The sequence below is a fragment of the Myotis nattereri genome, assembly GCF_964212035.1.
Source record: "Myotis nattereri genome assembly, chromosome: 4".
NCBI lineage: Eukaryota > Metazoa > Chordata > Mammalia > Chiroptera > Vespertilionidae > Myotis > Myotis nattereri.
Window position 1 is genome coordinate 74,324,405 of NC_138079.1, and position 12,575 is coordinate 74,336,979.

At 37.8% G+C, this 12,575-nt stretch overlaps 1 protein-coding gene and 1 pseudogene across 3 annotated transcripts in view; one reads left to right on the forward strand and one right to left on the reverse strand.

The window, feature by feature from the left end:
- CSNK1G3 (casein kinase 1 gamma 3) overlaps nt 1-12,575 on the forward strand; it is a 112,926-nt gene that overhangs the window by 52,364 nt on the left and 47,987 nt on the right. For both annotated transcript variants that reach the window (XM_081088895.1, XM_081088896.1), the window contains exon 4: nt 596-665. In XM_081088895.1, the coding sequence (XP_080945021.1) occupies nt 596-665 (70 nt within the window). The remainder of the gene's footprint in view (nt 1-595; nt 666-12,575) is intronic.
- Nucleotides 6,000-6,331, reverse strand: LOC308517661 (large ribosomal subunit protein eL43-like; annotated as a pseudogene). Its single transcript has one exon. The product of its transcript is annotated as a large ribosomal subunit protein eL43-like (transcript).

A 12,575-nucleotide genomic window follows, 5' to 3' on the forward strand; every position in this document is an offset into this window, starting at 1 on the left:
ATTTTCTGTGATTTCACTTTAACCTAGAACTTTTACATAAGAAATACACAGTTCAAGATGAATTCCTAGAAACAAAAGAAATAGAGCAGTGGTTCTCAACCTTCCTAATGCCGTGACCCTTTAATATAGTTCCTCATGTTGTGGTGACCCCCAATTTCATTGTTACAAATTGAACATAATTAAAGCATAGTGATTAATCACAAAAACAATATGTAATTATATATGTGTTTTCTGATGGTCTTAGGCAACCCCTGTGAAAGGGTTGTTTGATCCCCAAAGGGGTCGTGACCCACAGGTTGAGAACCGCTGAAATAGAGTAAGGGTCACCATTCCCCTAGTCATATATATACTTTTCTTCAGGGTCAAAGAGTCAAACATAAATTTCCCTAGTGATTGATCTAATAGCCACATAATCTTATGTACGTTTTTGACATTAATTTTACATTGAAATACATGTACAGTTGATCTAACCTTAGAGAGACAAAGATGCCTACTAAAATATTAATTATCTAAGAGTTGACACCAAGATTAATAACATTTGGAATTGGGGCCTAATGATCTTTTAATAACTTGTTGTTGTTTGTTTTTTAATTAGGAACCCATGAAATCCAGAGCACCACAGCTACATTTGGAATATAGATTCTACAAGCAGTTAGGATCTGGAGGTAAAATTTTATATTTTAACATTTGTAATGAAATGGATTGTCATGATAACTCTTTGGTTTCAAAGAATACTATTTAAATTGAGTTAAAGTGAATCACTTCTTAAGGAGTTACTTACCAGACATTTTCTTGCTGTAGTCTTAACATTCCCTTCTTTATTTTAAACTAAAGGCCCCATACATGAAATTCATGCATGGGTAGGGTCCCTAGGCCTGGCAGGGGATCAGGACCAATCTGTGGGGCGACCGGCGGGGTGATGGGGGGGGGGGGGGGGCGGACTGGCACCTGACTTGGCTGGCCTGGGGCCTGTGGGCTGGGGGCAGCTCCTGTGTCGAGTGTCTTCCCCCTGGTGGTCAGTATGCATCATAGCAACCGGTTGTTCTGCCATTTGGTTGATTCGCATATTAGGCTTTTATTATATACTAGAGGCCCAGTGTACAAAAATTTGTGCACTCGGGGGAGTCCCTCAGCCCGGCCTATGCCCTCTTGCAGGCTGGGAAACCTCGGAGGATGGCCACCACCTGGCTTAGGCCTGCTCCCTGGGGGGATCGGGCCCAAGCTGGCAGTTAGACATCCCTCTGGCACCCTGGCAGCCCTTGGGGGATGTCCACTTGCCAGCGGGGAGCAGGCCTAAGCTGCAGTCTGACATCCTTAGTGCTGCTGAGGAGGCGGGAGCAGCTCCCACCACCACCGCTGTACTGGCAGCCATCAGCCTGGCTTGTGGCTGAGCAGAGCTCCCCTGAGGGAGCGCACTGACCACCAGGGGGCAGCTCCTGCAATGAGCGTCTGCCCCCTGGTGGTCAGTGTATGTCATAGTGACCAGGCATTCCCAGTTGTTCTGCTGTTAGGGTCAATTTGCATATTACCCTTTTATTATATAGGATAGAGGCCTGGTGCATGGGTGGGGCCGGGTTGTTTGCCCTGAAGGGTATCCCTGATCAGGGTGGGGGTCCCGCTGGGGTGCCTGGCCAGCCTGGGTGAGGGACTGTTGGGTGTTTGCAGGCTGGTCACACCCCCTTCAGGGTAGGGGTCCCCACTGGGGTGCCTGGTCAGCCTGGGTGAGAGGCTGATGGCTATTTGCAGCTGGTCACACCCCCTTCAGGGTGGTGGTCCTCACAGGGGTGCCTGGCCAGCCTGGGTGATGGGCTGATGGCTGTTTGCAGGCTGGCCATACCCCTTTTGGGGTGGGGGGGTCCCCACTGGGGTGTCTGGCCAGTCTGGGTGAGGGGCTGAGGGCCGTTTTCAGGCTGGCCAAGCCCCCCAGCGATAGAAGCTCCCAACCTCTCCTTTTTTTTTTTCTTTGTTTATTCTGGGATTTATTTTACCTTCTATAATTGAAACTTTGTAGCCTTGTGAGGAGCTCAGAGCCGGCCAGGGCGGGCGGGAGGGAAGCTTGGCTTCCTCCATCGCCAGGGGCAACCCACGCCTCCTGCTTGCTCCAGCTCTGTGGCCACGGCTGGCTGAAATCAGGTGTTGGGGGTTTATTTATCTTCTATAACTGAAACTTTGTTGCTTTGAGTGGAGCTCAGAGCCAGCCGCAGCAGGCAGCAGGCGGGAAGCTTGGCTTCCTCCATCATTGAGGCAACCAAGTCTCCTGCTTGCTCCAGCTCTGTGGCCGCCAGCCGCCATCTTGGTTGGGTTAATTTGCCTATAGTCACTCTGATTGGCTGGTGGGCGTGGCTTAAGGCATAGCATAGGTATGGCCAGTTTGCATGTTTGTCTTTTATTAGTGTAGCTTATTGGGTAGCCCCTAAATGTAATCACAAACATCCTTGTAAAGAGAGGCAGAGGGACATTTTACATTTACAGGAGAGGAGAAGGCAAAGTGGCTACTGAGGCAGAAATAGGAGTGATATAGCCCTAAGCCACGGAATGCTGGCAACCACTAGTAGCTTCATCCAGATTATCTATTAGAACCTCCAGAGGGACTGTGACTGTGCCCACACCTTGATTCAACCTAGTGCAACTGATTTCAGATTTATGGCCTCCAGAATTGTGAGAAAATTTTGTGGGTTTTATTATTTTTAAAGTATAGGGGGATAAAACTAATTGTATGTGAAGCCATGAATGACAGAAAGCCCAAAAAAGCTAAGTGAAAAATAAAGGTTATTGGCTCATGCACGAGAAATTTGGAGAGTACCTATGTTTAAGACATTGTATCCAGGACTTCAAATGCTTAAATTTGTCTCTGTGCTCTGCTGTGTGTGTGTGTGTGTGTGTGTGTGTGTGTGTGTGTAAGCTTCATTCTTTGATTAGCTCTTCTTATGAGAGATGTCAGAGGTGGTTACCAGTAGCTTAGCAATTATAAAAACACCTCTTTCCTAAAAAAACCAGCAAAAATTCTTGAACTGAATCTTACTATCTTATTTTGTGCTCCATGTCTTTCCTTGACTTAATCACTATGAATTTGATTGCCAGATTCAGTTCCTGTGCTTATCCCAAGAACTACCTGAAACTCAGGCACTGTGAATGGGGAGTGGTAGTTGCCCAATGAGAAACTGAGGTGTTATCAGAAGAAGGAAGATTGGATGCTGGGAAATAATGACAATAGTTCTGTCTACTTAAGTAGGAAAACTACTGTAGAAGAATTGCAATGAATACTTTAATTAGATAAGAATGAGTAAGTCAATTGAGAACTTATGGAGTCATTGAATTGAATTCCAAAGGTGCACTCACTTTTATTATTTTCTTTGCCATTTTTAACTTTAAAAATTAAACATACATCTTTTTACTGCTTGAATGCCATAAGGTTTCAGTATTGCACAACTCCAGGGACCACCACTTATAGGGTAGTCTATATGTACAAGGGTGTTCCCCTGTGCTCCATGGCATAGCATTTATGTAGATTGGATATGAATGGTATTGCCCAAAAGTATGCATTGTGATGACTCTGAAACACTGACAAGTGTAGATATTGTCAAATATTCCATATGCATCATGTGAATTTTGGTTACTTGTTAGTGTTGTTATCAATAATTAATTTTTAAAACATTTTTTATTATCCATGTGAACTTTGAGGAAAGACTGCTGATTTTAAAATAATTTGATTTTGGAATTGATATTTGAAAGGATTTTATTTTCAGACTGCTTTTAGTATTAAATGGGCCACTAAGATAATTTAACCTATAATTCCCTTATTGTATTTTAGGTATCAATTTAAGTAGCAACTTAATCAATATCCAGAATATATAAAGAATTCCTAAAACTCAACAGCAAAAATACAAATAATTCAATTCAAAAATGGGCAGAGGAACTTGCATAGACATTTTTCCAAGGAAGATATACAAATGGTCAATAAGCACATGGAAAGATGCTCAATATCACTAATCATTATTGAAATGTAAATAAAAACCACAAAAACATGCCACTTCACAGCAATTAAAATCTCTATTATCAAACAAAAAACAAACCAGAAACTAGTTAATAGGTGTTGGTGTGAATGTGTAAAAGTTGGGATTTTTGTGCATTGCTGGTGGGAATGTAAAATGGCATAGCAGCTGGGAAAAGAAAGCAGTGTGACTGTTCCTCAGAAATTTAAACATAGAATTATTATTTGATCTAGCAGTTTCACTTCTGGTCATACACACATGTACAAGCAGATATTTGTACATCTATTCATAGCTGCATTATTTGCAATAGCCAAAAGATCAAAACCAACCAGTGTCTATTGATGGCTGAATGAATAAACAGAATGTGATACATACACAATTTAATATTATTGAGCCTTAAAAAGGAAGGAAATTCTTACACATAGTACGATATACCTTGAGGACATTATGCTAAATGAAATAAGCTAATCGCAAAAGGACAAATACTCTGTGATTCCACTTATTTCAGGTACCCAAAATAGATTCATATAGATAGAAAGCAGGATGCTATTTGCCATGGGTTAAGGCAGTGGTTCTCAACCTTTCTATTGCCGCGACTCTTTAATACAGTTCCTCATGTTGTGGTGACCCCCAACCATAAAATTATTTTCGTTGCTACTTCATAACTGTAATTTAGCTACTGTTATGAATCATAATGTAAATATCTGATATTCAGGATGTGTTTTCATTGTTAAAAATTGAACATAATTAAAGCATAGTGATTAATCACAAAAACAATATGTAGTTATGTATGTGTTTTCCAATGGCCTTAGGCGACCCCTGTGAAAGGGTCGTTCGACCCCCAAAGGGGTCGCGACCCACAGGTTGGCGACCCACAGGTTGAGAACCGCTGGGTTAAGGGGAGAGGTGAATGGAAAATATTGTTTAACTAGAGGCCCAGTTCATGAATTTCTTGCAAAGGTACGGTGCCTAGTGGCTGCCAGCTGCTGGCTAGGGCCTTCCTTCATTCCGCGCTGCCCCCTGGTGGTCAGCGCACATCATAGTGAGTGATAGAACTCCCGGTCGTTCGAGGGGACACTTTGCATATTAGGCTTTTATATATATAGACTAGAGGCCCGGTGCATGAAATTTGTGCACAGGCACGGTTTCTAGGCCTGCCCAGTGATTGAAGTGTGAGTGTCTGGTGTGGAAGGGCAGGTCCCAGCTGACCTCTGGGCCCCCGGGCCCCCATGTGCTCCCTCACGCCTGAGTCCCCACGTGAAGATGCGGTGAGTGCGGCTGGACGCCGTGGGCCGGGGCACAGTGTGGGCCTCTGGGCCACCCTATGGCGCCACATGAAAGCTAGGCGGGTAGCGGATTCTCTCCCTGCTGGCCTCGCAGACTGGCTCCTGCACGAACCCACGGAGAGCCCGACCGGCCCCTGCAGTCCCGGCAGCTGTGGCCCAGCACACCTAGAAGATGCCACACGGGTGCAGGTCGGGCTCCTCACGGGCACCCGGCACCTGAGTGTGTGGGGGCTTCCCCTACTGCAAGCCCTGGCATCCTGGGGGAGGATAATAGGAGGAGTGAGAGCGAGCTTGGTGGACACCCTGCATTCTCACCACACCTCCATCCCCGTCACCCCCTCCCCAAGGTAGCTGGCGAGAGGTCACAGTGCATTGCCAACACCTGCCATGTTCCGCGCTGCCCCCTGGTGGTCAGCGCACATCATAGCGAGTGGTCGAACTTCTGGTAGAACAACCGCCTGACAATTTGCACATTAGGCTTTTATTATATAGGATGGGATGGGTAGTGGTGGTGGTTGCGCAACAGTATGAATATACCTAATGTCACTGAACTGTAGACTTAAAAATGATTAAAATGATAATTTTATTTATTGTATATTTACCACAATAAAAACATAAATTAAAAAGATTTATTTTCAATTATTTAATGAGATATTTTTGAAAAAATATATGATTTATCTAGTTCTGCCTGTGTGTGTGTGGTTTTTTTTTTTAATTTTGTTATATAAATTAACCCATTTATTATAAGCTCGCAATGTTTCAAATTGTGGAGCTTCTACTGGTCTTTCAATTCCTTCAGTCTTCTGATGGCTGACTTTACTGTGACGGCAGAAGTGGTGTTGTAGGTCCAGGCACCACCAGCAACGGTTTTCATGCAGGAACCACAGTGCCAGATCCCCATGGCTTGCCTCTTCATCTTGGTTTTGCTACAGAAGGAGCAGGTGTACTTGGCGTGCTGGCTGATTTCAATTTTCTTCACCATTTTTCTGAGGGAGGTGCCATAACGGGTCCGTATTTACCGACGATTCCGACCTTCTTGGTGCGTTTAGCCATGTCACTAGCCATGTCATGTGAACTAGGTTGGACGCCGAGAGGAAGCCTGCCTGTGTGGGTTTTGATCCTCCTATAAAGTCCGCATATCTCTCTCTTTAACTTCCCTGACAATGTCTTTCTTATTTTGTTCACTGAAACTGTTATATACATACAATAGAATTGTCCAATTTTACTGCAGTGTGATTATGAGGGTCTGGCCCTTTGTATGAGGACTGGAATATTGTTTTATACCACTGTCACTTTCTATGATGCAAAAATTTAATATATTGATTAGTCTTGTCACATCCACCCAACCTTTATTGAGTAAACTAAAGATCTAGATTTGGGAGTAATCAGTACATAGGTGGTTTTCAAGCCAAGGGAATGGATGAGATCTACCAGGGGAAATACAGAGAATGATGAGGGAAGAGGTATCGGCAGAACTATGCTGACTACTGCGTTGGATAGGAATGAATTTGTCAGTAACCGAAGTCATGCAACAGTATCTTAAATAAGTGAGGGGATGTTATGTGAGGAAAAATAAACAAGGAGTTCTGAAGTGGACAATGTAAAGTTGAGATAGCTACTCAAAAGTAAGGAATCAGGCACTCTCTAACTTCCTGCTCCTATTTTTAGTATGTGGCTTTCATCTTTATGATCCTGGATAGTTTGTACCAGGAGGGAGGGGAGGAAAAGATGAAATTACTATCTCTATCAGGGTTGGGGAACCTCTTTCCTCTCAAGGTCCATTTGGATATTTATAACATCGTTCACTTAATATAATCCACTTGAAATAAATTTATGTTGCTATGAGAAAAGAGCCTATATTTATTGAATTTTGAGACCCACCTGCAGTTGCTTTGGCAAGGTCAGACCAAATGATTTTGTGGGTGTTATACAGCCCTCTGGCCGTATGTTCCCCACCCGTGATCTATATAGAGATAACTTCCAATTCTTTATCTCCTGTCTCCATTCTTAAAATCTAGATATACATATATGTCCTTACTGGAATCAGAATTCTAATATACCTAGAATTATGCTCCTTACCTTCTTTTCTACTTACTTTTCCAATAATTTTTTTCTCTCTTCCAAAAAACCTGTTTTCTTTTCTGAATTACCTTGTTCCGTTAGTGGCACACACATTAAAGCTGAAAATGTTAGTCACCTTTGATTTTGGCCTCTTGGCATAATCAGAGAATTCTGTCAGTTCTGTCTCTTCTCCCGGTCTCCTTGTCACTCTTCTTTGAATTGGGTCTCCTGTTGTGCATCTCACCTCCTTCTTACTTTCTATTCCTCCTAGAAGGTTATTATTTAGCATAAAGTCCACATTGCTTTCTCTTTCTACTAACTTACTTTTTAGTTGCCCTAAACTTACTATTCCTTGAATAGATCTTACTATTTTCATATGTCTGTATTTTTTATTTTTTGGGAATGTCTTTCTTTTTCAATGAATTCCTTCTTTCTTTAAGCCCACCTAAATGTCACCTCTTTTGCAGTGCATTTTCTTACATCTGTTTGTTCTCTCCCAAAACACTTTTTCTTGGACCTGAAATTTTTGTGAATGTATCTTTATTTTTCTTTTACCATATCATATTATATTATATTATTATTTCCTTATGTCTGTCTCTTCCACTAAAATTTGAACTCTTTGAGGGCAGGGAAATAATATATTCATCTTTTTATCCTTGAAACTGAGAATGATCAATAAAGTAGGTCCTTGATAAATGATTGAAGTGATAAATTCTTAAATGAGAATAATAGACAGTTTTATTAGATATAAAGTTGTGATACAAAGTCTCCAAAATTTCCTCTTTAAGTTCTGTGATTATATGTTTAAAGTTTGGTATTTTAATATTTTACAAAATTATTATTCTTAAATTTTGAGTTTTATTTTATTTCTGACAGTCATATAATTTCAAATTTTTTTATTTAATTTATTATCTAGTGATTAGGTAAATTTAATTTTTCATTTTAGAGATCTAGAAATATGATTGTACACATTCAGTAATATCTAAAGGAAAAATCAGTAATATTTTTTAAATTAATGGAAATGATAAAGCAAGGAGATATGCAAATGCTTATTTAATGTACTGAATTATACAACTCAGTCATCAGAAATAAGTCACTTTTTAGAGTAGGATTGGTTTTAATGATTAGGTTTAATTTATTTTTTTATATACTTTGAAAAAGTTTAGTTGAATTGTTGAAACTTTATGAAAATGCTTGGAACATATTTTGAAATTTATAGGGAATTTTTTTTTTTGAGAACCTGTGATTATGAGTAATGCTTTTTTATGTTAAATTACTTCTTTGACATCAGATGATTTTAAATAAATAGCCAATACTGGGGAAACTTTGCAATTAAATTATTTGATGAAATTTCTTTATCAAGCTGATATCTTTATCACAGAAAGTAAAATAACTTTTTTCTGTCATAAATTGTTACTTATCAAAGTAAGTAAAATAATCTTTTCTGTCATAAATTACTTGTCCATGGCAAATCGCTAAGTATAGAACTGACATTAAACATACGGTTTGAAACCATGCATTTTTTATATCATTGTTTCTCAAGCGAGTGGCTTGATACTATGTTTCCTGAGCTATGATGTTCTAAACAATATGCAATTTGATAATAGCAGCAGTAGCTGTTTCTAAAATTATACTTCTGTGTAGTATTGCCTTCTTAGAGCTGTTAAAAGAGCTTCTCTTCTCTCTTTATACTGACTCCTTTGCCTTCTCAGTTTGTGCCTTGTTTAAAGTCAGGATTGATGTGTTTCCTGTGTGTTTTGCTCTGGTTTATAGATACATTTTCACATTTTTTTCAATATTATTTAGCTCTGTCTGCTAGCTAAATGAGTGTTGGTAATTCCATATTGGATGGAAATTTTATCATACTACTCACTGTTGAGAAACAGTGTGTGTAATAGTTTTAGTCTTTTAAACATGAGTGTACACATTCAGTAATATCTAAAATTCCTTCTATTCACTGAGTTGCCAGATTAGATTTTCCTCTGATCATGTCTTAAATTTAAGAAGTTCTGCTATTTTTATATAGAAGTGTCTGTTTGAGAAAACTGAGAGAAAATACTGTAAAAACCAGGAAAGTTAAGTGAATAAACTAATTAGAATATTACCTACAGTATTTTGGTATCAACAAAAATAATGAAGAATACTATGTGAATGGGTGGTTAGTGCAGACTTAATCTCAGCTCAGATAACCAACAGTTTATGTAGCAGATTCTTAGAGTTTTCTTTTTTCTATCTTAGATTAATGGCTTTTAGAAGACATCTTAAGTATATTTAATAATTTTAATTCTTTTAAAAAATATATTTTATTGATTTTTTACAGAGAGGAAGGGAGAGGGATAGAGTTAGAAACATTGATGAGAGAGAAACATGGATCAGCTGCCTCCTGCACACCCCCTACTGGGGATGTGCCCACAATCAAGGTACATATCCTTGACCGGAATCGAACCTGGGACCCTTCAGTCCCCAGGCTGACGCTCTATCTACTGAGCCAAACTGGTTAGGGCAATAATTCTAATTCTTTATAGAGGACTCTTCTGTATGAGAATTTCTGTAAGTTATGCATTGCTAAACTTTTACTAATTTATATGTGAATATATGTGTGCATTGGTACTAATAGATGGAAGTGTACGAAGTTTTTTTGTTATAGTTTATGGAGAATGTGCACATTTAAAGAATGCTATGCTATGAATTCTTGAAATATGTTTGGTTTGTATGGTATAGGTATTAGGATTGTTGTATATTATGTGGTAATTACTGTATTTTTAGAGATTAATTAATCACATAAGAATCTTAAAAAAGAAACCATACTTTTTGAATAGGATATGACTACATGGAGATAAAAGATTTAATTTTCTAAAATACAGCAGCATTTTTGTTATTTCCTATTTAATAGTAAAAAGAAAGAAAGCAAAAAGCCATGTAAAACACTATGTTGATTTTATATTTCATGTTTTATTTTAGATTTAAATATAAAGTAGCACATTGTTAGAAGAAAAAGTTTGTAATCTTAAAACTTGGGGTAAAAATGATACAATCCATTTTTTTAATTATTTAGGCCCAAAGAGTATAATAACTGAATAATGAATAATATATCATATTCATATATTTATTGAATATTTAATATAATAAATAATTCTTGTGATGTTATTTTTTAATGTTCTTTAAAATTTAGAGTAATATCTAATGTATACATAGAATTATCACAGAAAGAACTATTGCTTCTTTTTTACAGTTTGGGTGGCTTTATTCCTTTTATTTGAGGTTAAATGGTAGAGTTTTACTACTAAATGTGGGTGCTGTGGTATTTTAATGGAGTAACTTTTACCAAGTTTGGAACTCATTGCACCTGTTTGTTCATAACAGAGCTTAAAATTTTTGGGTCCTTTTATACTCCTAAAACTTTTTGAGGATCCCAGAGAACTTTTCCTGTTGTGGGTTATAGCTGTTGATAGTTACCATTTGAGAAATTAAAATAGAAATATAAAAATATTGCCACATTAATTCATTTTAAAATAACAATATTTTAAAATCACAACTGACTATATATTCCAAATAAGAAAAAGTGAGAAAAGTGGCCTTGTTTTACATATTTTGGACATCTCTTTAATATCTGGCTTAATAGAAAACAGCCAGGTTCTCATATCTTCTTCATTCATTTAGTCCATTGCCAAATTATGTCATATAGCCTCTGGAAAACTGACTATTCACTTGTGAAAGAACAGAGTTAAAAAGGTAAATAACATCTTAGTGTTATTATAAAAGTAATTTGATGTCAGTGACCTCCTGAAAGGGTCTCATGGACCATCCACATCTGTCCCCAAGTATTTCCAGACCATATGTTGAGAACTGCTGAGCTAGGAGTATAAACATTTATGCTAAAGGTTAAGAATGCCTTAAAGTAAAACTGCTTTGGAAAGGAACATAGCCTGTGTGATAATTCTGTACTTAGTATTTGTAATCAGATTCTAAGTTTTCTTAACTAGATCTGTAAATTTTAAATTTTCAAACAAGAATATTAATTTTTTGTTTTTTTTTCTCCAATATGAATACTACTGAACCTGAAAATGGAAAGAAACATCCTGGTATTATTTCTTTTAATGATATGCTTAACTCTCACTTATAAGGAACTGAAGTACTTTAATACTTGGCTCACAGTACTAAGTACTCTTTAAGAGTATTAGACCTCCTTATGTTGTTTTGTGACATAAATTATGGTTATTCGTCGCTTAAATGGAATGCTGAAATATAAAATGAAATGTTTAGTAAAATTAATTTGGGTAGAGTAAGTGTAAGATTGTATTTTAAAATAATATGTGATTTTTGCGTTCTTGCCCATTGTTGAGCTTTGCTAGGGAAAAATAAAATACACTTGTCTTGAAAAGTGGAGATGCTAATAAGCATCCCTGAAAAATACTGATGTTGGACATTATCAGAACTTTGATGAATTCACAATGGGTGGCTTTTTATAGTAGTTTCAGAAAATAATTTTAGAATAATAGGAATTGGGTGGAGTAAAAGTTTATAGTTGAAATTTCACTAAATATAAGAACAAATACAAAAGCTTGCTTTTGCCCATGAGTTGGAATGCGTCCATGCAATTCAGTAGCCAAATACTTTGATCAAGAGACAGCTAGTAACTTAACACCTTCATTACTCTTCCTGCTAAGCCTTCTTTCTGAGCCTTTTTCTTCTCTATTACCCTCTTTTCCCTTACCTCTCCCACTTCCAAAAACACTCACTTGTGGTCTTGACTACCATATTTGTATTGTTATGATTATTTTGTTTTGTTTTTGCTTAGCATACTCCCTAGCCCGTTTGTTAGAAAACAATCCAGACCTGTCCTTGGAAATGAAATTCTAGTTTGATCTTTACAGTGCTTGCTTTATATTTGTCATTTAAAAAAAATGTATAACTCTTGATTTTATATTTCAATGACATAAAATTTGTGTTGAAATACATTATCAATAGTTATCTATAAAGTTTATATATTCATTGACTCACAGAACAGTATGTATCTCAAGGAGTCATTCAGAGCTAGGTCATCTTTTTTTTTCACCAATGATTTGTACTGAGTCATATTTTAAGGTAAAAACACATTGCATGATAAAGCTGAGGTATTTTCATTCATATTGGAGTCTCCATGTCTGTTTAAATTTACTCACTGAAATATAATGCTATTTATGGGACTTAGTCATTTTGGATAATGTAGCGATACGTAATTCTGAGACACTTTGAA